A 24,540-nucleotide genomic window follows, 5' to 3' on the forward strand; every position below is an offset into this window, starting at 1 on the left:
GGCAGTGTGGGAACCGGGCTGTGTCCCCCTGCAGGACCTCCGGTCCAGGAGAAAGGCTCTTTTCTCCCCCTGGAGGATGGCTGTCATTTTGTGGGCCGACATAGGCATCTGTATGCACACACAGCCTCAACTAAAGCTATTAACACCCTCCGGCTGAGGAAGCACAGCCAAGGAGAGCGGCTTTTACTGTTGAATGGGAAATGGAGAAGACGTGTATGGGTTTCTCACTGTAGTGTAGGTGTAGATGTGTGTGTGTGCATGTGCCAGTGTGTGTGTGTGTGTGTGTGTTCGCGGAAGTGTGTGTGTTTGTGTATGCGTGCGTGTGTTTCTTTGTGCCTGTGTGTGTGCGCATAGTACGTTTCTGTGTGTGCCTCTGTATGTTTGTGTGAGTACACGCCCCTGTGTCTGTCTCTGTATGTTTGTGTGAGTACACACCCCTGTGTGTGTCTTTGTATGTTTGTGTGAGTACACGCCCGTGTGTGTCTTTGTATGTTTGTGTGAGTACACGCCCCTGTGTGTGTCTCTGTATGTTTGTGTGAGTACACACCCCTGTATGTGTCTCTGTATGTTTGTGTGAGTACACGCCCCTGTATGTGTCTCTGTATGTTTGTGTGAGTACACGCCCCTGTGTGTGTCTCTGTATGTTTGTGTGAGTACACACCCCTGTGTCTGTCTCTGTATGTTTGCGTGAGTACACGCCCCTGTGTCTGTCGCTGTATGTTTGTGTGAGTACACGCCCCTGTGTGTGTCTTTGTATGTTTGTGTGAGTACACACCCCTGTATGTGTCTCTGTATGTTTGTGTGAGTACACACTCCTGTATGTGTCTCTGTATGTTTGTGTGAGTACACGCCCCTGTGTGTGTCTTTGTATGTTTGTGTGAGTACACGCCCCTGTATGTGTCTATGTAGGTTTGTGTGAGTACACACCCCTGTATGTGTCTCTGTATGTTTGTGTGAGTACACACCCCTGTGTGTGTCTCTGTATGTTTGTGTGAGTACACGCCCCTGTGTGTGTCTTTGTATGTTTGTGTGAGTACACACCCCTGTGTCTGTCTCTGTATGTTTGTGTGAGTACACGCCCCTGTGTCTGTCTCTGTATGTTTGTGTGAGTACACGCCCCTGTGTGTGTCTTTGTATGTTTGTGTGAGTACACACCCCTGTATGTGTCTCCGTATGTTTGTGTGAGTACACGCCCCTGTGTGTGTCTTTTGATGTTTGTGTGAGTACACGCCCCTGTATGTGTCTCTGTATGTTTGTGTGAGTACACACCCCTGTGTGTGTCTCTGTATGTTTGTGTGAGTACACGCCCCTGTGTGTGTCTTTGTATGTTTGTGTGAGTACACGCCCCTGTGTGTGTCTCTGTATGTTTATGTGAGTAAACACCCCTGTGTGTGTGGTTGTTGTTGCTCTATACACTCCATACTGTATCCAGACTGCAGGGGCCACAGAACCAAACAGAACAGTTAGCCACTGTCTTTAATTATCCTCATCCCTTCCTCCTCTACCCCTCCAACATTACATTCCCCAAATGAGAACTGCGTGTCTGGTTTCAATGCTGTTTTTGTTCCCCTCTCGCATCCCCCCCCCCCCCCTCTCCCCTCTCTCTCTCTCTCGCTCTACTCTCTTTCTCTCGCTCTCCGGACTGCAGTTTGGAGTTGGGAGTGAATGCAGCAGGCCCTTTACTGGAACGCATGCTGCAGGAACAGAGTATGGGGCCGTCTCTCTCTCTCTCTCTCTCTCTCAATTTAATTCAAGGGCTTTATTGGCATGGGAAACATATGTTAACATTGCTAAAGCAAGTGAAGTAGATAATAAACAAAAGTGAACTAAACAAAAACAGTAAACATTACACTCACAGAAATTCCAAAAGACATTTCAAATGTCAGATTACGTCTATATGCAGTGTTGTAACAATGTGCAAATAGTTAAGGTACAAAAGGGAAAATAAGTAAACATAAATATGGGTTGTATTTGCAATTATGTTTGTTCTTCACTGGTTGCCTTTTTCTTGTGGCAACAGGTCACAAATCTTGCTGCTTCACCCAGCTTGCTTAGGGGACTCTTCTCCAGATTAATCTCCCTGTAGGTGATGGCTTTGTTGTGGAAGGTTTGTGAATTGCTTCCTTTTCGGTGGTTATAGAATTTAACGGCTCTTTTCTGGATTTTGATAATTAGCGGATATCGGCCTAATTCTGCTTTGCATGCATTATTTGGTGTTTTATATTGTACATATTGTACATATATTTTCAGAATTCTGCATGCAGTCTCAATTTGGTGTTTGTCCCATCTCTCTCTCTCTCTCTCTCTCTCAAACACACACACACACACACACACACACACACACACACACACACACACACACACAGTGTATGTGCATACACACACAAACATATCCACGCAAAGGCACACACACACAAAGGAAAGGGAGAGTTAAATCCTAAATAGCCTGAATCGATTTCCTGCCACTCCTACAGAGCCTCTCTGTAACGGCCAGTCTCCTCGCCCACTCTCCTCCTCTCCAATCCCCTGTAAGAGGAACGCACTTCACTCGGTTATTGTTCAGAGTAGATCACCTGGAAAAGTAGTTATTTGAGATGATCAATCACTCTTTGTCAGAGGTCACTGAAGTGTGATAAGGCATTTCTTAATACCATTCCATGCGTATTATGGGGTGTGACTGTAGGCAAAAAAATAATAATAATAATGTCATTTATCAGATGCTCTTATCCAGAGTGACTTACAACTGGCCAGAGTGATTTACAGCTGGCCAGAGTGAATTACAGCTGGCCAGAGTGAATTACAGCTGGCCAGAGTGACTTACAGCTGGCCAGAGTGACTTACAGCTGGCCAGAGTGAATTACAGCTGGCCAGAGTGACTTACAGCTGGCCAGAGTGACTTACAGCTGGCCAGAGTGACTTACAGCTGACCAGAGTGAATTACAGCTGGCCAGAGTGAATTACAGCTGGCCGGAGTGACTTACAGCTGGCCAGAGTGACTTACAGCTGGCCAGAGTGAATTACAGCTGACCAGAGTGACTTGTGTGTGTTTCCGTGTACGGCCAACATTTGAATTAAAAGACTGCACTACACTCCCGAGTGGCGCAGCGGTCCCAGGCTGTGTCACAACCGGCCGTGACCTGGAGTCCCATAGTGCGGCGCACATTTGGCTCAGCGTGGTCCGGGTTTGGGGAGGGTTTGGCTCAGCGTGGTCCGGGTTAGGGGAGGGTTTGGCCGTCAGTTGAACGGTGTTTCGTCCGACACATTGGTGCAGCTGGCTTACGGGTTAAGCGATTGAGTGTTAAGGAGCGCGGTTCCGCGGGTCATGTTTCGAAGGACGCATGACTCGACCTTCGCCTCCCGAACCCGTTGGGGGAGCTGCAGCGATGAGATAAGATCGCAATTGGACATCGTGAAATTGGGAAGAAAAAGGGGGTAAAAGAAAAATAAAAGAAACAGATTGCACTATACAGTATCAATCTGCATGTATACCTTTACGCATGAATGGGTGTGCTATTGTGGTGCTATTTTGCTGCTATTGTGGTGCTATTTTGCTGCTATTGTGGTGCTGTGACAGTGTGTGTTGAGGTTTCTCTCATTACCATCCACCCTCAACACAGGCCTTTGTGAAGAAGACTTGAAGTCTCCTTGAAGTCTCCCTTCTTTACTCTGTCCTGTGTGAGTCAGTGGCTGTGTGTCTCAGGGGAGAGGAGGCTCTTTATTGGAGGCCAGACTACAATGTGTGACGCTGCCAGCTGCCAGCTCTGGTCTCCTCTACAGGTGATAATATCATCCAATGGGATTTGGCTCCCCTCGCCTCTGGGTCCTCCTGCCCCTAGCACCACAACCTCTACCTTCACTTATACTACGGGTACAGGCATCCATCTGGGGAGACCATCTACAAGAAAGCATTGATGCCAACCACAGTGTGCTATGCACACCACAGTGTGCTCCATCTCCACATCAGGCCTCTCTTTTCAGTCTATTGAAACGGATGTTTGCCCGTTTCTATCTCTGTTCCTCTGAGGGAGATGGACATTTTACATCTCCCTTTATGGAACAGGGGCAACTGCGGTGTAGTCTACACACAGGCTTGCAAAAACACAAGCACACACACACACACACACACACACACCTTGTCACCTGCTGTACCAGTTACCTAATCGTAATTGTCTTCTATTTTCCCATCATAATTGTCTATTGATAGGAAAGTGAATAGCTCCTGCATGCACACAAAAACGTCACAACTAACATGTCTCGCATGTGTATCATTTCCATGCTTAGTATAGACCCCCCCCCTCCCCCTGATTTAATGTGGGGGTGTTAGCTTAGACTGAGTCATTGTCACTGGCCTATTTTGAACATTGTGCAATCCCAACTTCTGACTCACACACAAGCACAGCTTTGAAATATAAAGACTGGTGACACTTTATTTGGATAGAGCATCTAGAGATGGTGTTTGTAATTACAGACTATCAGTAACGTTTCAACTATCTACTAACCCTACACCTATCTCTAACCCTAACCTTAATCCTTCTCCTAACCCTAAATGTAGTCCTTACCCTAAACCTAACCCTAACCTCAACCCTTACCCTAATCCTTTTTCTAAACCTCAACCTAAACGTAACCTCAGCAAGCAGTTAGTATGCCCATCAGTACGGTATCTAGAGATGGAAAAGCTGGACTATCCAAAATAAAGTGTGACAAAATGATTAGCTGACAGTATCTGTGTCAGGTATCTTGCTTCCATCCCCATCTAACAACTGCATGAGGCTTGTATCGAGTCCCAAAATATGTCCAGCTGAAAACATTTCTCTAAACATAGTATTTACTGGTATAGATTGTATCCGGTCATTTGCCTGCAAATTACCCTCCACTTATCACATATAAGGAAAACTATTCCCCAAAATCACTGTATTAATTTTCCGTCTGGAACACAACAACATCTCCTTTTTCTGTAACAGTGCCTGGGTAAACCAGATACCCTTTTTGGAAAATAGAGAGTCAAGATCATCTGCATCAATTTCCACAAATGAAAAATGTGTGACAGCATGCCACAGGATCTCTAATCACATCCCCTGCTTAGTTATTGTGGTTCTTGGCTCTTATTTGCCATGTCCTTGAGCCTAGATTGAGGTTGGCTGGCGGGAGAACAGACCCACCTACCACAGCTCTCCAGCGATGCTGGGTTTTAGGCTAAGACAGAACAACAAACAGGTATGGCTCTGAGAGGATTACCAAGTATAGTTCCTGAGATCAGGAATCAATTGTGCTGATATCTGGGGTTGTGATTTGAAAAACAGAGCATCTGGAAGCTGAGAAATTAGGTAGCTCTATGTACCTGGGTTCATACCGATCACAGACTGAAGATACATAGTGACCTAGTTTCCTTCCTTCGCTAACTAACACAACGTCTAACAATCATACATTTGTTACATGTGTTATTTACTGGTACAACAATAGCTTTTTCAGCGCTTGGAGAGACCGTGTAAAAAATTGCTGCCAATAGTCATAATAAGTACTGATCTGAATTTCCCTGAGACCTAGCTATGGGTGTGCATTGCAGCTCTCCTTTATGTAAAACTATCGTCTCAACCCTTGAGAAAACACATTTGCATGAACGCCATTCATAACAAACTATCATTACAGAAATATTCATTAAGAAAAGATCCTTCTTCAGAAAAAAAAGAGAGCGATTGTCGAGTTGATGCAGCAACAGTACTAAAGTGATAGACGGAAACAGGAGGATTCAAACCCTATGACTATGCAGCCTAAGCTACTGCCAGTTTGAAATGATTTGAAATAGGCCTAAATCCCTCACATGAAACAATACGTGCTACTGTAGTAAAAGAAGGAAATCCAATGAAGAAAGATAGTAGAAATGGAGCTAACAAAGAATAGAGGGAAGACACAAATAGAGAAATGTGTTTTATGATGCTCCGTGTTTTCACATGTTTATACATTTTCCAAGAGCTGTGGCAGTTTGTTTATTAAGGAACCAGGTCCATTCCTCGGGCAAATCGAGTGTTGTTGATGGTGTTAAAAAGCCCATAACCTACCTGGGATATAAAGCAATGTCAGCAAACTATGAGTCAACGTCTGACCCCGATCAAGTTCAAAGTATCCAGAGAAATAGTCTATTCTCAAATGTGTCAGACAGGAACAAGAGGCCTGCCAGTCTAAACCAGATAGCTGATGTACAAAGTACACAGGGCGTGTAAAGCCTCCTCTCTTCCCATCTTTATCATCACACAGACAGACAGTAGACCAGACAAGACAGAGAAAAGCTTCATTTTACGCCCTTCAATCATGACAACAACAATTACAAGCTGCACTCGGACTGCCATCTTCTCCCGACAAAACATCTGAAAATAAATTCTTACGAAACATAAATTGATGGCCACTTATAATCTCAGGGTGGGGGTAGAGGGAGAAGGGAGGGGGGGGGGGTTCATAACAAACTATTATGAAACATGACTGGTTTGTCATTTATCATTTCTGTAGGGGGTTCATAAGGGTGCTCACAGAGCCTAACACTGACCATCATCCGCTTAATGACGACACTTTGCATAAGCCTTTTAATTGTCCAGCTTTACTGACATTCTCATTCATGGCTCCTGCCTTTTACATCATGTAAATACAACACAATTAGCAACTCTTCTCTATCCATCGGAGCGACAGACAGAGAACGAGCTGAGAGTGACCTCAACAACGTTTGGTTTCTATTCAGAGGTGCTGAGGGGTCACCTGTCTAGCTACTACTTGTGCTATACTATTTCTTCCCAGGCTCCCTCACTCCTGATTGGCGTCTCCTTCTATCGCTTGTGGAATGATTGAACAGTTTTATCTTATTCCATTACGGAAATGCAGCCTGAGAGGCAATCACGACTGCTTAATATCTCCACATCAAGCTGATGTCATTTCCAGATGTAATGTATGCAAGGTGAAGTGCCTGCCTTTAATGCTCCTTCATAATAATTTATAAAAATGTGTACATATAATGAATGTTAAGTACTTTACCTGGACGTTCTCCCGGAGGTCTGTGGCTTCCCTCAGAGGCTGGGTGGATGCTCTGAAGAGCTCGTCTACCACCTTGATACCGGTGGTCTTGCTGGAGGTGTACTCACGAGCCTTCTTGCCCTTCCTCACCGACAGGCCTCTCTTGTGGGCCTTGCCCCCTCCCCTTCTGTTGGTGATGGCCACATGTACGAACAGGGTACAGTTGGGTAGGAACTCCCCCGTCAGCGACTGCAAGGGGACATGCCTGTAGCCCGGCTGCAGACATTCAAAGGGGATTGTGTACTGGCCGATGAACTCGTCTCCGATGTAGTCGTCGTCCAGCACTACGAAGCGTAGCACCGCCAACTCCGGCAGGTTGATCTGGAACTCAAAGCTCTCGTCGAAGACGGGGTTGTCCCCGTTTTGAGAGACCGTCTTAGTCCTCTGCTCGGCGCAGTCAGCCGGGATGCCGTGGATCTCCGCATAGATGTAGGGTTCCACCACGTCTCCCTTTGCAGCGGAGCCCCTGGGCTTGGGCAGGTTCTGCCCGCTGATCACCTTGATGTGGAGAAGCTGGGCGGACACCCCTGGTAGGGATTCCCTGGCGTTGGCGCTGAAGTATGACACCTCCTCCCTCATGATGGCTGGCCGCAACACGTAGCCACAGTTCCCGTTCTGCCTGAACCATCCCAGGTTGAGGTCCATCATCAGGCCCGGGGTCTGGTAGTTCATGGCTACAATCTGGCAACCACACTTCCAGAAGTCCTGGGGGTTCATATTACTGGCGTCGATCCGCATCGGAGTGGGGTACACCCTGGAGAGAAAGCGCTTGTTGTAGCACACAAAGTCCTCGGGGAACTCGTTGGCGAACCTGTTGGCGTCGACCTCATTGAAAGAGCACATCTCCCAGTATTTCTGATCCCTCTTGGAGATGTCAAAGTCCCTGAACTGCACTGACTTACAGAGGGAGACCAGGTCCGACAGTTCCTTACACAGCCTCAGCCGTTTGCAGCCAAGGCCGTTGAGATGGTCCTTATCATCTGCCCCCACCCTCCTGGGCATCTCCAGACCCTCCTCCTCATCAGTCACCTCCCCCTCTGACTCGGGGTAGTTTGGGGGCAGCCGCTTGCCCTTCAGCAGGATCTTACCCTTGAGTTCCTCTGGGGAGGGTAGGTAGTGGTCCTCTGAGCTGGGGGCATCCAAATACAGCTTGTCTCCAAGGATCTTCTTCATGTGCTGGGCCATGACCCTCTGCTGGGGGATACAGCAGTGTGTCACCAGGCAGAGGATGAGGGGGTACTCAGAGCTCTCAAATGCATATTGGTTTATAATATCCAAGACCTTGCAGAGGGCTAGCTGAGATGCCACCGAGTTCCCCACGTACACCACAGGTTCGTTGTCCGGGCCGTCCCACACAATGACCTCCAGGCTGCGGCAGCCCATCTTCAGGGCCCGGATATAGCTGCTGATGTCGGAGGAGCCCCAGAAGTGGTCCTCGAGGAGGGAGGCGTTGTGCGAAGAGTTGATGTAGTAGTGGGAGAGCGGCTGGCTCATGTCCTGACACACCCGCTTGTGCTGGGGGTCGAAAATGTGACACTCTGAGGAGAGGAGGTAGTGTGTGAAGCCATCAATGGAGAGGCTGGCCTTCTCCCGGCCCTCGGCGGACGGCTCGTACTTCTGGACGATGCACCGGCACATGTCCTCCGTCACGCCCTCCATGCCCTGCTCCACCTCCACAAACAGCATCAGGTCCTTGCTGTCCAGGTACTCCTTGTTGCTGGAGAACTGCACCAGCAGGAAGAAGATCTCTGGCCTCGTGCACAGCTCGCAGTAGGCCTCCACAAAGGTTTCCATGTCAATGTTCTCCCCATACTGGTCTTTGGCCTTCTGGAGCTCCTTGAACTTCAGCTCTATCCGGGACTCCTTCATGCCCGGATTGAGCCCCCTGATGATCTGGGTGGCTCTGAACAGGTCGATGTGGCCATTCCTCTCCATGTCAGCCAGCTCAAACACCGATCCGATCCAGGAGGTCCTCAGGCTGGGCTGGCTAGGCTCAACCACATCTACCGTGTGCCTCCCGTAGGAGACCAAGTAGCGGAGGCCCATCACCCAGGTGCTGACCACATCAGCTGTGCTGGCCACCAGGTCCAGAGACTCATAGTTGTCCCCGTAGATTATGGAGAAGGCACACTCTTCTGGGAACTGGTCGGACAGGCCATTGCTGCGCAGCACAGGGGTCTTCTTCCCCAGACGGACCTCCTTGATGCTCTTGATCTCCAACTTGGCTTTCTCTGAGTCCTTCTTGGAGGGCTCCCAGCGGAGCCAGTGCATGTCCGGGTCCAGGAGGAAGTAGCGGTTGTACATGCGCGAGTTGGAGCGCACCTTCTTCATCTCGCAGCCCTCCATCATGAAGGCCATGCAGGCGGCTGTGCTGTTGATCTTACGGTCGTTGGGCATGGAGCTGAAGGAGACAGTCTTCTTCTGCCTCACCTGCCTCTGCTTGGAGCCATCCTGGAGAGAGTGAACGAGAGAGAGAGATCGAGAGAGCGTTAGCAACACATTGACTTTTCTCATTCCAAACACATCCACAAAAAACAGATTGATGAGACTGATATATAACTTTGATGACATAAGCCAGGATAGTCAAAAACTAGGGAGACAGAGCAGAGCAGACCTTTCATCGCAAGGAGAGTTTACACCTACGTGGATGGATGTGTACACTGTGGACACAAAGTTTCAACACAGACTGTCCCTGTGCTGCTGGCAGGTAAAGATGGATCTGATTTACCTCCCTCTGGGCTGTGCTAAACCACACTGGTCCTGACAGCAGGCATTAATAACCAGTCATCAGAAGATCAGTTATGGAGGACATGGTGGGCATTTGTGTTTTCACGCAGCCGCCACCTTCCTTCCCCTGCACACCCCTCACCAAGCCAAGGCTTGGTCATCAGTGCCAGCCCAGTGCCATGGACGCCCCATGCCGTGCCTGCTCTGACACCTGACTGCCGGAAGAAATAACAAAATCAATGCTATTTTTAACAGATTCCTAACATTGTGCAACACAAAGACATTGGCCTTTTGGATGATACTCAGATGCATGTTTAAAATGTATATTTCCTTGTCTGATTATTCAGCTCCCAGTTTACATTGTGTAACTGCGTGGTGAAGGCTCCCACGGTCTGTCCTCAAGACAAATGGTAATATAATGCAGGCCGTACGAGGACTGTTTCCGTTTAGAAGTGCAGCACTCAGTTTAATGATAGGACTATGAGGCAGTGGATACCATTTTGTTTTGGCTAATGTTTCAATAGTGTAATTCCTCAAACACTCCTAAGGGCCTTCAAAACTAATTTCCAAACTACAATAGAGCTGCAAATGAGATTCTGATATTTTTCTTATTGCACACTCACAGGACTCTACACATTCACACACTCACACACACACACGCACGCACACACACACACACACACACACACACACACACACACACACACACACACACACACACACACACACACACACACACACACACACACACACACACACACACACACACACACACACAAATATCGTATTGGAATTGATCAATACTTACTTACGTTCTAGTGTTCTTCTTATTCTTTTTTTTCTCGTGTGTTTCTGTTCTACTTTACTTTATTTGATAGTGCTACAGATATTGATTACTGCATTGTTAGAATAAGAGCTTGCAAGAAAGGCTTTTCACTGTACTTGTGCACGTGACATTAAAACTTGAAACTTATCAGGGGGGGGGATTCATTAACTTTGTATATTCATTTCCTTGTTAGAGGCAGACAACAGGCACTAGCAGAGCCTGTCTGCAATATTTGCAAAGCCCAGTGCACTTCTAATTAGTCTTATCTCCCTCAGTAACTCCTGGGCAGCTCTGGATCCTTACAGATTATAAGACTGGGGAGACAGAGATAATGAGAGAGAGATAAACAGAGAGAAATAGAAAGACAGAGACAGGCAAAGAGGCTCCGTACCTCGTGCCAAGAAATGGGGAAACCTTCATTGTAACTGGCTTTCAGACCTACCACTGTACAGTATAGTAGATATTGTCCAATATCCCTATTGGACCTGTGTACTAAGATGGAGTGAGATAACACACACAGACACAGGGAATAATGACATCTGTGACACTAACTATTCCAAATGTGTATGAATCTGTACATCTCCTTACTGAAAGATAAAGTGGGAATCGACTTGTAAGAGGTTTTCATGAAGGCAAATCAGACATAATGAGCTATCGGCTTGTCACTTGCCAACGACTTAACTGAGCTCCAAAATCTTTCATGACACTAAATGGCGGAAAGATACTCAATCTAGCTCACTCACGTTCTACTGTCTGTGAATCTGAACTTCTTGTGAATCCTAAACTCGGAGACTTTACTTTGTGTTTTGGGAGGGAATAAGGTCACAGGGTCATCCAGGAGTGTGTATGTTTGCCCCTCCCCTCCCCACCTCAGCAGATGCTTGTCCATACCTGATAAATGCCCCCCAGAGCAAAGCCATCCATCTTACACCTGACAGGCAGTAGCAGACGATGCATATCTCCGTGAAATGTCAACAGAGTACTGAGTGTAACGCAAGCGTTTTATTTTCAAAGCCTTTAACATTTAATTCAGCTTTGTGTCATGTTCATTTTTTTATTTTTGAGACCCGAGGAAACAACTTTTCATATGACCACCACAACATGTCAAATCCTCAAAGCGGCGCCACTTTGTCAACAAGAGCTCAGTTCTTATTATCGGATGTATTAGGTTACAAAATCCGACTTCTTGGACATAATGTTAGTGATATGTTAGGGAAAGACCCCACTGAACGACTCAGAACACATTTGTCTTGGTAAAAAAAAACTTTTATAACATAGGGAAGTGAAACACTCTGGGCAGAGTGGGTGAATATCATTGAATTTCAACCTTTTGAAGTCAGAAGGTATTAGCCCTGGTTGAAAAGAATGAAATGCCTAGTCCATCATGGATTCTCAGCACAGCATGTTAAAGTGTCTCAGTAACAGATGGAGTGTTGGGGACCAGTACACAGACCACCCAGATCAAAGGGTAAGCACAGCAGGCATTTAAAAAAAAGCCTCCAGTCAACGGCGAAAACAGGCCTTGGCTTTACCAGGGCACCGCACCACGGGGGCAGTGTCATGGGAGCCATAAACAATCTAAGGAAGGATAAATGCAGGTGTTTGTTTTTCGTTTCCCCTTTCCAATAAATTCTTGGCATTTGCATACAGTTGTTGTGCGAAACAGTGGCAGGAATCATCGGGGTATAGTAAAACATAAACCACCTGCAAGACGGTCTGTTGGTTCAGCTGGAGGGAAGAGAAGCGCTACTTCACTCTCACTCAACAGACACCAGTGGTACAATAATAATAATAATAATAATCATAATAATTTGTCCTACAGTGCCTTGCAAAAGTATTCGGCCCCCTTGAACTTTGCGACCTTTTGCCACATTTCAGGCTTCAAACATAAAAGATATAAAACTGTATTTTATTGTGAAGAATCAACAACAAGTGGGACACAATCATGAAGTGGAACGACATTTATTGGATATTTCAAACTTTTTTAACAAATCAAAAACTGAAAAATTGGGCGTGCAAATTGGGCGTTCAGCCCCCTTAAGTTAATACTTTGTAGCGCCACCTTTTGCTGCGATTACAACTGTAAGTCGCTTGGGGTATGTCTCTATCAGTTTTGCACATCGAGAGACTGAATTTTTTTCCCATTCCCCCTTGCAAAACAGCTCGAGCTCAGTGAGGTTGGATGGAGAGCATTTGTGAACAGCAGTTTTCAGTTCTTTCCACAGATTCTCGATTGGATTCAGGTCTGGACTTTGACTTGGCCATTCTAACACCTGGATATGTTTATTTTTGAACCATTCCATTGTAGATTTTGCTTTATGTTTTGGATCATTGTCTTGTTGGAAGACAAATCCCCGTCCCAGTCTCAGGTATTTTGCAGACTCCATCAGGTTTTTTTCCAGAATGGTCCTGTATTTGGCTCCATCCATCTTCCCATCAATTTTAACCATCTTCCCTGTCCCCGCTGAAGAAAAGCAGGCCCAAACCATGATGCTGCCACCGCCATGTTTGACAGTGGGGATGGTGTGTTCAGCTGTGTTGCTTTTACGCCAAACATAACGTTTTGCATTGTTGCCAAAAAGTTCCATTTTGGTTTCATCTGACCAGAGCACCTTCTTCCACATGTTTGGTGTGTCTCCCAGGTGGCTTGTGGCACACTTTAAACAACACTTTTTATGGATATCTTTAAGAAATGGCTTTCTTCTTGCCACTCTTCCATAAAGGCCAGATTTGTGCAATATACGACTGACTGATTGTTGTCCTATGGACAGAGTCTCCCACCTCAGCTGTAGATCTCTGCAGTTCATCCAGAGTGATCATGGGCCTCTTGGCTGCATCTCTGATCAGTCTTCTCCTTGTATGAGCTGAAAGTTTAGAGGGACGGCCAGGTCTTGGTAGATTTGCAGTGGTCTGATACTCCTTCCATTTCAATATTATCGCTTGCACAGTGCTCCTTGGGATGTTTAAAGCTTGGGAAATATTTTTGTATCCAAATCCGGCTTTAAACTTCTTCACAACAGTATCTCGGACCTACCTGGTGTGTTCCTTGTTCTTCATGATGCTCTCTGCGCTTTTAACGGACCTCTGAGACTATCACAGTGCAGGTGCATTTATACGGAGACTTGGTTACACACAGGTGGATTGTATTTATCATCATTAGTCATTTAGGTCAACATTGGATCATTCAGAGATCCTCACTGAACTTCTGGAGAGAGTTTGCTGCACTGAAAGTAAAGGGGCTGAATAATTTTGCACGCCCAATTTTTCAGTTTTTGATTTGTTAAAAAAGTTTGAAATATTCAATAAATGTCGTTCCACTTCATGATTGTGTCCCACTTGTTGTTGATTCTTCACAAAAAAATACAGTTTTATATCTTTATGTTTGAAGCCTGAAATGTGGCAAAAGGTCGCAAAGTTCAAGGGGGCCGAATACTTTCGCAAGGCACTGTATGTGTTTTTTGCATATCCCACTCCCCCTGACACACCCTTGGAGAGTGGGGTCACGGCCAGGGGTCAGCCATTATTGACTGTGACCCTGGAGAAAATGAGGGTTAAGTGCCTTACTCAATGGGACATCAACAGATTTTTTTGAACCTAGTCAGCTCGGGGATTCCAACCAGCAAGCGTTCGGTTACTGGCCCAACGCTGGCCCAACGCTAGGCTACTTGCCCCCAGCCTAACAGGTGATATAGAGGTGAAGGGACTGTGTGAACCACTTCACAGAGGGAGTAAGATCATGTCCCAAATGACACCCTATTCCCGAAATAGTGCTCTACTTTTGATAAGGGTCCAGTGCACTATATAGGGAATAGAGTGCCTTTGGGACGCAGTTCACAACATCATGGAACACCACACCACCACCCGCCCTGCATGGGCTCCCCATCCCCTCCCCCTGCTCCCTTTCCTCCAACACACTCCCCTCTCTCCCCCTAGCGCCCACATCGATGACGCAGGGGGCAATAATTACGAGATCACATTTCACCCCCATCCTGGACTCTTTAACCATGGCTTCCAAGTCCCTCCCCATTTGGCTTCTTCACGGGACAAGAAAACTACAGACGGTGTCTGAAAGGTCAAAGGGTGTGGGTAATCTTGTGTTTCATTAGCCGACCCTCCGTGAAGTTATAATTAGCTTGAGGGCTCAGCAGGACAAGCTGTTGCTCTCTGATCTCCCTACATCACATTAAAGCAGGCACACAGAAGGTGTGTGTGGGATCTGTGTGTATACATGCCTGGGCGTGGGTGTGTGTGGACTACAACACTTTCATTGTCACACAGATACTGTTTTGTTGCGTTTTCGTCTTGATTTAACCTACAACAGCCGCATTGATTGCCAGAGATGGATGGAGAACTTTGGGCTTTGTTGTTCGATTGTTAAACCACAGCCTTAAAAGGACAGCAGGAGACAAGAAGGTCACGATAACAATCAACAACAAAAAAAATCAACAAGAAATGAAATACAGTAATTAGTCAGTTAGGACGAAACTCCCGACCCTTTCACATGTTTTTCTCGGCCTCTTCCGTTTAACCTTCAATTCCTGTTTCCTAGACCCAAGCACAATGCACACACCAATAAACCCATCCATGCATCTCTCTCTCTCCCTCTCTGTCTCTCTCTGTCCGTCTCCCTCTCTCTGTCTCTCCCTTCAACCCCTTCACTCCATGTTCTCACCCCTCCCTCCAGGCTGTTTCCTGGCAGAGGTGTCAGTTAGTCCCATCCCCGTTCCGGTGGTCAGTTCAGCTGCAGGTCAACTTGGCCAAATCTCACCTCCCTCACCTGTTGCTGCTGTTGCTGGGGTGACAGGGGGTATTTTGGTAGTCGTGTGTGAAGGCGGCTGAGCGCCCCCCAGCGGGGTTCGGGGTTTGGTGGGGATGGATGGTAAGGGGGGTTTATGACTGGGCCTGATGGAGGGGTGACGCTGATGGGGACAGGCAGGCTGTGAGACAGGCCCCATCGTCCAGTGAAGGGCAGCGTCACACCTGCTCTCCTCACATCAACCCTGTCTGTCTGTCTGTCTGTCTGTCTGTCTGTCTGTCTGTCTGTCTGTCTGTCTGGTCTGTCTGTCACACGCTCCTCTGACTACCGCTAACCCATAAACAGGTCTGACGTGGACAATGATCCCCACTTAACTTTAAAGACAACCAGTGTGACCAGTCTTGTGAGGTCCACTGTAGCGGGTACACAAGACTGGTTTGCTAGATCTGGACGAAGATATGTCCTGTTTGACATAAAAGGTCGACTCGATTGGCTGAAAGTCAAGTCAGTTTATAATAGAAATGTATTTATTTCATTTTTTATTTCACCTTTATTTAGCCAGGTAGGCCAGTTGAGAACAAGTTCTCATTTACAACTGCGACCCGGCCAAGATAAAGCAAAGCAGTTCGACACATACAACAGCACATGGAGTAAAACAAACATACAGTCAATAATACAGTATAAGCAAGTCTATATACGATGCAAATGAGGTGAGATAAGGGAGGTAAAGGCAAAAAAAGGCCATGGTGGCAAAGTAAATACAATATAGCAAGTAAAATATACTAATATACAATTTACCATGGCTAAGGGCCGTATCCAGGCACTCCACATTGCGTCTTGCCGAAGAACAGGCCTTAGCCGTAGTATATTGGCCATATACCACACCCCCTCGGGCCTCATTGCTTAAATATCCCATTGACTGCATATTATGAACCTTAACCACCTCCCATAGGGAAGACTTGGGAGGCTGCTGCAAGGTATATGTACTTCTTTATCCATCACTAGGATCCTTCACAGAATCCATTAGCTCCTCTCCAAATCGCCCATACCTTTCTCATGTGTCCCTACCCTCTGTCTATCATTCCCTCCCCCAGCCCGTGTCGTTGTAGGAATGTGTCGTTGTGGCCCTGCCTGCCCCTCCCCAGGGCCAGATGGGAGTCTGCGAAGGACCTCGGGGGTGCCCTGTCTGCCTGACCTCTCCCACTACAGCATGGCTACACAGGGCGGCTCAGAGAGAGAGAGAGAGAGGCAGTGGAGCTGCACACTGCTCTTACATACACAAACAAACAACTCAGACACTCAAATAACACACATCTCCACACAGGATAGATAAGGCTGCTGCCACATGCCAATGCACAGGCCTGTAGAGTGTGAAAGCCAACTGTGTGCTTTGCTGTGCTGAATCCACAGCGTTGAATAGGACAGTGATGACTGCGTCCCCGTAGGGATGGTTATCTCTTCCTGTGGGACTTATTGCTCCATTCACTACGCCACTGCACCGGCAGGCCTGTCTGGGATGCTTAGTACTAGAGCAAAACGACTATGCTAAAGTCCTTGTACTACATCCTCTGCAACAAGTAGAATGTCATGAAGAACTCCATGGAACTCTAGCTGGAGCCATGAATAACACCCACCACAGGGCCGTGGGGGAAAGGGAAGAAAAGAGGGGAGTGGATGACGTCCTCTTTCTCTATCTCTCCAAACACACAGTGACTCATGGGGGAGATGAGCAGAGGAAGGGATCAGAGCATGAAAGCCTACACACAGACACACACAATGGGACAAGCAGTCACGGCTCCGGCTACGCTACACAGTCCTGCATACATACAGTACATACAGGCAGAGGAGCCAGACAGCCATAAGCCTGGTGGATTTGACAGGTCAGCGCGGGGCCGGTGAGGTGAGCCCTGCAGCTTGTCCCAGCACTGTGACAGGTCATCAGGGGTTAGACTCCACTGATCTGGTATTACCACACCATGCAGGCATTACCCCCCCCCCCCCTTTCCCTCATCACCATCACACACCGGGTGATACCTGAATCCAGCTACAGCCTGTGCTGAGCACACATCACTCACCTTTTACAAGGGCAAAACGCAACAGAGCAGGAAAGAGCAGGAAAGAGCAGGAAAGATGTGGAAAGAGATTGGCGAGGAGAGAGAGAGAGAGGGGAAGAGAGAGATTCACACAGCCCTTGTCAACATTCTGGTATTTGTTAAGCTAATCTCTCACATGAAGGCAGTTTAGAGTCTCACATGGTGAGTTTGAATCTCACACACGCGGAAGATGTTCATGAGAAAACCTGTCTTAACAGAATCTCAGCGAGCCAGTCTGAGGAAATCCCACTCGGCGAAGCCATCCAAACCCACAACTCAGCAGCATTGTTCCAGTTTTAACAGACATACTCTACCACTCAAAAGCTTGAGGTCACTTGGAAATGTCCTTGTTTTCCAATGAAAACATACATGAAATGAGGTGCAAAATGAATAGGAAATATAGTCAAGTCGTTGACAAGGTTATAAATAATTATTTGTAATTGAAATAATAATTGTGTCCTTCAAACTTTGCTTTCGTCAAAGAATCCTCCATTTTCAGCAATTACAGCCTTGCAGACCTTTGGCATTCTAGTTGTCAATTTGTTGAGGTAATCTGAAGAGATTTCACCCCATGCTTCCTGAAGCACGTCCCACAAGCTGGATTGGCTTGATAGGCACTTCAAACTGCTCCCACAACAGCTCAATAGGGTTGAGATCCGGTGACTGTGCTGGCCACCCCATAATAAACAGAATACCAGCTGACTGCTTCTTCCCTATGTAGTTATTGCATAGTTTGGAGCTGTGCTTTGGGTCATTGTCCTGTTGTAGGAGGAAATTGGCTCCAATTAAGCGCCGTCCACAAGGTATGGCATGGCGTTGCAAAATGGAGTGATAGCCTTCCCTCTTCACAACCACCAAAGCACCCCAGACTAGAGGTCAACCGATATTGATTTTTCAACACCGATGCGATACCGATTATTGGAGGACCAAAAAAAAACTGATACCGATTAAATCGGACGATTGTTTTATATATATATTTGAAATAATGACAATTACAACAATACTGAATGAACAATGAATACTTATTTTAACTTAATATAATACATAAATAATATCTATTTAGTCTCAAATAAATAATGAAACATGCTCAATTTGGTTTAAATAATGCAAAAACAGTGTTGGAGAAGAAAGTAAAAGTGCAATATGTGCCATGTAAAAAAGCTAACGTTTAAGTTCCTTGCTCAGAACATGAGAACATATGAAAGCTGGTGGTTCAATATTACCAGTTCTTCCATATTCCCAGTAAATAAATATTAGGTTGCAGTCAATATAGGAATTGTGACGCGTCGACTATTTCTCTCTATACCATTTGTATTTCATATACCTTTGACTATTGGATGTTCTAACAGGCTCTTTAGTATTGCCAGCCTAATCTCGGGAGTTGATAGGCTTGAAGTCATAAACAGCACTGTGATCAAGCATTGCTAGAGCTGCTGGCAAACGCAGTAAAGTTGGAATGAATGCTTAAGAGCCTGCTGCTGCCTACCAGCGCTCAGTCAGACTGCTCAATCAAATATCAAATCATAGACTTAATTATAATATAATAAACACAGAAATACGGGCCTTTGGTCATTAATATGGTCAGATCCGGAAACTATCATTTCGAAAACAAAACGTTTATTCTTTCAGTGAAATACGGAACCGTTCCGTATTTTATCAAACGGGTGGCAACCCTAAGTCTAAATATTGCTGTTACATTGCACAACCTACAATGTTATGTCACAATTATGTAAAATTGGCAAATTAGTTCACAATGAGCCAGGCGGCCCGAACTGTTGCATATACCCTGACTCATGAACGCTGAAGAAGTGACACAATTTCCCTTGTTAATATTGCCTGCTAACATGAATTTCTTTGAACTAAATATGCAGGTTTTAAAATATAATTCTGTGTATTGATTTTAAGAAAGGCAAAAGATGTTTATGGTTAGGTACATTCGTGCAACGATTGTGCTTTTTTCACGAATGTGCTTTTGTTAAATCATCACCTGTTTGGCAAAGTAGGCTGTGATTCGATGATAAATTAACAGGCACCGCATTGATTATATACAACGCAGGACAAGCTAGTTAACCTAGTCATATCATCAACTATGTGATTATGTGAAGATTGATTGTTTTTTATAAGATACGTTTAATGCTAGCTAGCAACTTACCTTGGCTCCTTACTGCACTCGCATAACAGGTGGTCAGCCTGCCACGCAGTCTCCTCGTGGAATGCAATATAATCGGTGTCCAAAAATGCAGATTACCGATTGTTATGAAAACATGAAATCGGCCCTAATTAATCGGCCACCATGGTTGACAGATGGCGTCCAGCACTCCTCCAGTATCTTTTCATTTTTTCTGCATCTCACAAATGTTCTTCTTGGTGATCCGAACACCTGAAACTTAGATTTGTCTGTCCATAACACTTTTTTCCAATCTTCCTCTGTCCAGTGTCTGTGTTCTTTTGCCCATCTTAATATTTTCATTTTATTGGCCAGTCTGAGATACGGCTTTTTCTTTGCAACTCTGCCTAGAAGGCCGGCATCCCGGAGTCGCCTCTTCACTGTTGACGTTGAGACTGGGGTTTGCGGGTACTATTTAATGAAGCTGCCAGTTGAGGACTTGTTTCTGTTTCTCAAACTAGACATTAATGTACTTGTCCTCTTGGTCAGTTGTGCACCGGGGCCTCACTCCTCTTTCTATTCTGGTTAGAGCCAGTTTGCGCTGTTCTGTGAAGGGAGTAGTACACACTCACTTGGAATAGCCTTCATTTCTCAGAACAAGAATAGACGAGTTTCAGAAGAAAGTTCTTTGTTTCTGGCCATTTTGAGTCTGTAATCAAACCCACAAATGCTGATGCTCCAGATACTCAACTAGTCTAAAGAAGGCAAGTTTTATTACTTCTTTCATCAGAACAACAGTTTTCAGTTGTGATAACATCATTGCAAAAGGGTTTTCTAATGATCAATTAGCCTTTTAAAATTATAAACTTGGATTGGAACACAAGAGTGATGGTTGCTGATAATGGGCCTCTGTACGCCTATGTAAATATTCAATTTTAAAATCTGCCTTTTCCAGCTACATTAGTCATTTACAACATTAACAATGTCTACACTGTATTTTTTTAAATCCATTTTATGTTATTTTAATGGACAAAAAATGTGATTTTCTTTAAAAAACAAGTACATTTCTAAGTGACCCTAAACTTTGGAACACTAGTGTAGCTAGTAGCTAAATCCCACTCAGTAAGTAGTTCACTAATGCAGTGTGTGTGTGTGTGTAGGTGCGCTCTACTATGGATGTGCCCTAAAATCTAAAACCAAACCTCCTGAAAGTGGGGATTGTGGGAAAGCGTTGTGTGGCTGTGACAATGCAGTCCCCTGCGGAGCCACCACTCTCTTACCTGCCACTTCTGCTCTTTCGTCTGAAGGTATTTGTGTGTGTGTGTGTGTGTGTGTGTGTGTGTGTGTGTGTGTGTGTGTGTGTGTAGGTGCGCTCTACTATGGATGTGCCCTAAAAACTAAAACCAATACAGTATGTGTTAACGCTCTTTCCATTTCTTCTCTAATAATGACAGGAAACTCTCTGGAGAACTTTCAACAAGCCTAACTGCACCGAACAATCCATTAAGAACAGGGCCACGGAGAGGCTAGCTGGTCAATGGTATTGAACTCCTGTATACCAAAAGTAATAACAGGGGAGAGAGACTTATAGGCCGTTCTAAATAAATCAGTTACAACAGAATATGTAAACGCTGTGTTTCTTTTTACTGTCTGTCATGAAACCCTTCGATACATGTAGTCTGCTGACAGTAGGCCGATGGTGGAGGCTGGAGGGTCGTTCATCATATCCCACCTTTCTGAATATGGGGAGGGAGGGAGCAGCTCTCCTCTCCTGTATTTCATCTGTCTCATTTCCCTGTTGATTGCCTCTCCTCTACCTCTCTTCTCTCATTCTCTCCATCCAGGCCCATGCATCTCCGATGGGGCCAATTATCTAGTCCTGTACATTACTATTTCAGCCCTGTGACGAGTAGAGAAACTGAACGGGGGAGGAGCGTACGCCCTCTGAGGGGGACACTTACGGAGGAGGGAAGATGGAGGTGGGTGTAAGATGGAGGGGGGTTGGAGGGTGGTAAGATAGAAGGGTTGACATGGGGGGGGTCGTTTCCTGTCTCATCTCTCGGAGGTTAGAGAATGTTCTTTCAACCATAATGTTTTAAATCACTCTTCCTAGATGTTCTAAGAAACCTGGTACCTCCGTGGATTAGGTTAGATAAGTGTTGCTGTCGCCTGCACTGCAATGTCTCACATTGTCTCTCTCTGTTGAATCACATTCTTAATGCTTAGAAGGTGCATTTTCTCTTAAGGTTTTCCCACTGTGTGTGTGTGTGGTTTGGTTTTATTATCTTTGTGGGGACCAGAAGTCCTCACAAGGATAGTTGAACAAGGAAAAGTTGGGGGCATTTCGCCAGTCCTAATGTGGGGGCATTTTGCCAGTCCAAAAGTCGGGGCATTTCGCCAGTCCAAAAGTGGGGGCATTTCGCCAGTCCCCACAAGGCCACAAGGAAAAAGGTTATTTTAGGCATAGTGGTTAAGTTCAGGGTTAAAATTAGGGTTAGGGTAGGATTAGAGTTAGGGGTTAGGTTTAGGGTTAAAATTAGGGTTAGGGTAGGATTAGAGTTAGGGGTTAGGTTCAGGGTTACAATTAGGGTTAGGGTAGGATTAGAGTTAGGGGTTAGGTTTAGGGTTATAATTAGGGTTAGGGTAGGATTAGAGTTAGGGGTTAGGTTCAGGGTTATAATTAGGGTTAGGGTAGGATTAGAGTTAGGGGTTAGGTTCAGGGTTATAATTAGGGTTAGGGTAGGATTAGAGTTAGGGGTTAGGTTCAGGGTTATAATTAGGGTTAGGGTAGGATTAGAGTTAGGGGTTAGGTTCAGGGTTACAATTAGGGTTAGGGTAGGATTAGAGTTAGGGGTTAGGTTCAGGGTTATAATTAGGGTTAGGGTAGGATTAGAGTTAGGGGTTAGGTTCAGGGTTATAATTAGGGTTAGGGTAGGATTAGAGTTAGGGGTTAGGTTCAGGGTTACAATTAGGGTTAGGGTAGGATTAGAGTTAGGGGTTAGGAGTTATGTGTATGACCTCTTACACTTGATGTGAAGCTCACTGAATCTGCTCATTTTTGGTATCTGCCATCTCAGATCCACCATGTCCCATCACCTCTGAATACCCCTCCTTAGCTGATCACAACAACCTACCCAACAACACCACTGCTCCTGTGTGTGCCATTACACTTTGTTGGTGATTGGTGGACCAGTGGATCAATGGACATATTTCCAATTCAACATGTTCAGTTCATTTAAAAAATGGAATAGTAACATGAAAGCCTTCCAGTCATATTCAAGTCATGTTTGTCATTGTCACATTTGCCTACAGTGTGATGTTCGATTAGGTTTTACATGAATGGTTGTTTGCTCAGTTCCACACTGATGACTTCTGATGAAGGAGGTGTAATTGTTGACACTGGTGCGTTGACACATGGGTCTCTCCAAACCCCTTACCGATATCTGCCGCGCTAGCTAGTCACTGAGCCGCAATCAAGACATTAGATTGATGCTGCAGGAACAATTAAGGCAGGGCTAGTGGTGTGTGCTGGCATCGTTGGCATGTCCCCCACGGGAAATTATTCATCACCGCCCGAATACCAACTAACAGAGGCAGATGTTTTTAACCAACTCACAATGAATCGCATTTGAGCGAGAGAGAGAGAATGAGAGAGAGAGAGAGAGAGAGAGAGAGCGAGAGAGAGTGAGAGAAAGAGAGAGAGCGAGAGAGAGAGAGAGAAAGAGAGAGAGCGAGAGAGAGAAAGAAAGAGAGCGAGAGAAAGAGAGAGAGCGAGAGAGAGAGAGAGAGAGGTAAAGGAATGTGTGTGAGTGTGAGTGAGGATAGCCTACTGTTGACAGGACTTCCATACTTCCTCCTCTCTGTGTTTATTGTAGCCATTCTAGATTTACAGGAACATTACTGCTACTCACCTTCTTTTTTTTTTTTTTACAAACTTAGGATAAGGAATGTTGTAGCTCCTCGGCCACATGACGGAATGTCAAGACTGCTGTTCCCTAAAGGCCTCGAACCTAATTTAAACACAGCAGCAATAGCTTACGACTCGACTAGGCCTATACCTCCATGATCGGAACAAACAACACACATACAGCCTGTAACTGTGTGGTAAATGTTATGGAGAGAGCGAGAGAGTGAGCGTTAGCTTGGTGGATCACAGACAGAGGGAACAGATGAATGGACAGTAGTGCGATTGAGAGGAAATATCATGCTGCCAGTCCTTTGTCACACATCTCCACGGCATTTAGTCCCGCCTTGGAGAAAAGGCTTTCATGTGATATGACAGACAGCCAGCAGATCAAAGACACACAGAGAGAACGGGAGAGAGAGGGGCAGAGAGAGGGGGGAGAGAAAGACAGAAAGAGAACAGAGGACATAGGGACACAGATTCTATCAATGCAATCAAATACAAATGAACTGGTTCCCCCCCCCCGCTACCCAGCCCTGAAACTTCAACCGGTGTTGGAGTGTGAGACCGTGAGCTGCAGCAGTCAGCATATGAAGGTTCTCTGGCTATAAATAAATGCATTATGGGACAGAGAGAGAGAGGCCGGTACGTTTTCCTAGTTGGCCTCTCCTCTCTTCGGCGCCCTGAATACCTCAGCCCATCGCCGCGGCGACTGTGGTAACCTTGACTGCAGTCTGCAATGCAGCTGAAGGGGGAAGAGAGGTGCCCCTTCCTGTTTGACTGTCGCCTGAGAGTTGTACAGCTGCTGCAGTGCACCTCCACTCCAAGGCAGGAGGGAAATCCTGTCCTGTTCACACACACACACACAATCTAGTTTCTCCAACATCTCCTTTTTCGAGGTCATCATTGATGTCCTGAATCCATGCATACAATTACTACAATATGACACACACTCAATTCAGTCCGGCAATCTATTCTTGACCTCCTCATACATACATACACTACCGTTCAAAAGTTTGGGGCCACTTAGAAATGTTTTGTTTTTGAAAGAAAAGCTAATTTTTTTGTCCA

General features: G+C 45.8%; 1 protein-coding gene across 2 annotated transcripts in view; it reads right to left on the reverse strand.

Annotated features, from left to right (window-relative positions):
- Positions 1-24,540, reverse strand: part of LOC139364716 (inactive phospholipase C-like protein 2) — a 104,266-nt gene that overhangs the window by 32,624 nt on the left and 47,102 nt on the right. For both annotated transcript variants that reach the window (XM_071101705.1, XM_071101707.1), the window contains exon 2: positions 7,018-9,507. In XM_071101705.1, coding sequence (XP_070957806.1) covers positions 7,018-9,507 — 2,490 coding nt within the window. The remainder of the gene's footprint in view (positions 1-7,017; positions 9,508-24,540) is intronic.

The sequence above is a fragment of the Oncorhynchus clarkii genome, chromosome 13, assembly GCF_045791955.1.
Source record: "Oncorhynchus clarkii lewisi isolate Uvic-CL-2024 chromosome 13, UVic_Ocla_1.0, whole genome shotgun sequence".
Classification (NCBI taxonomy): domain Eukaryota; kingdom Metazoa; phylum Chordata; class Actinopteri; order Salmoniformes; family Salmonidae; genus Oncorhynchus; species Oncorhynchus clarkii.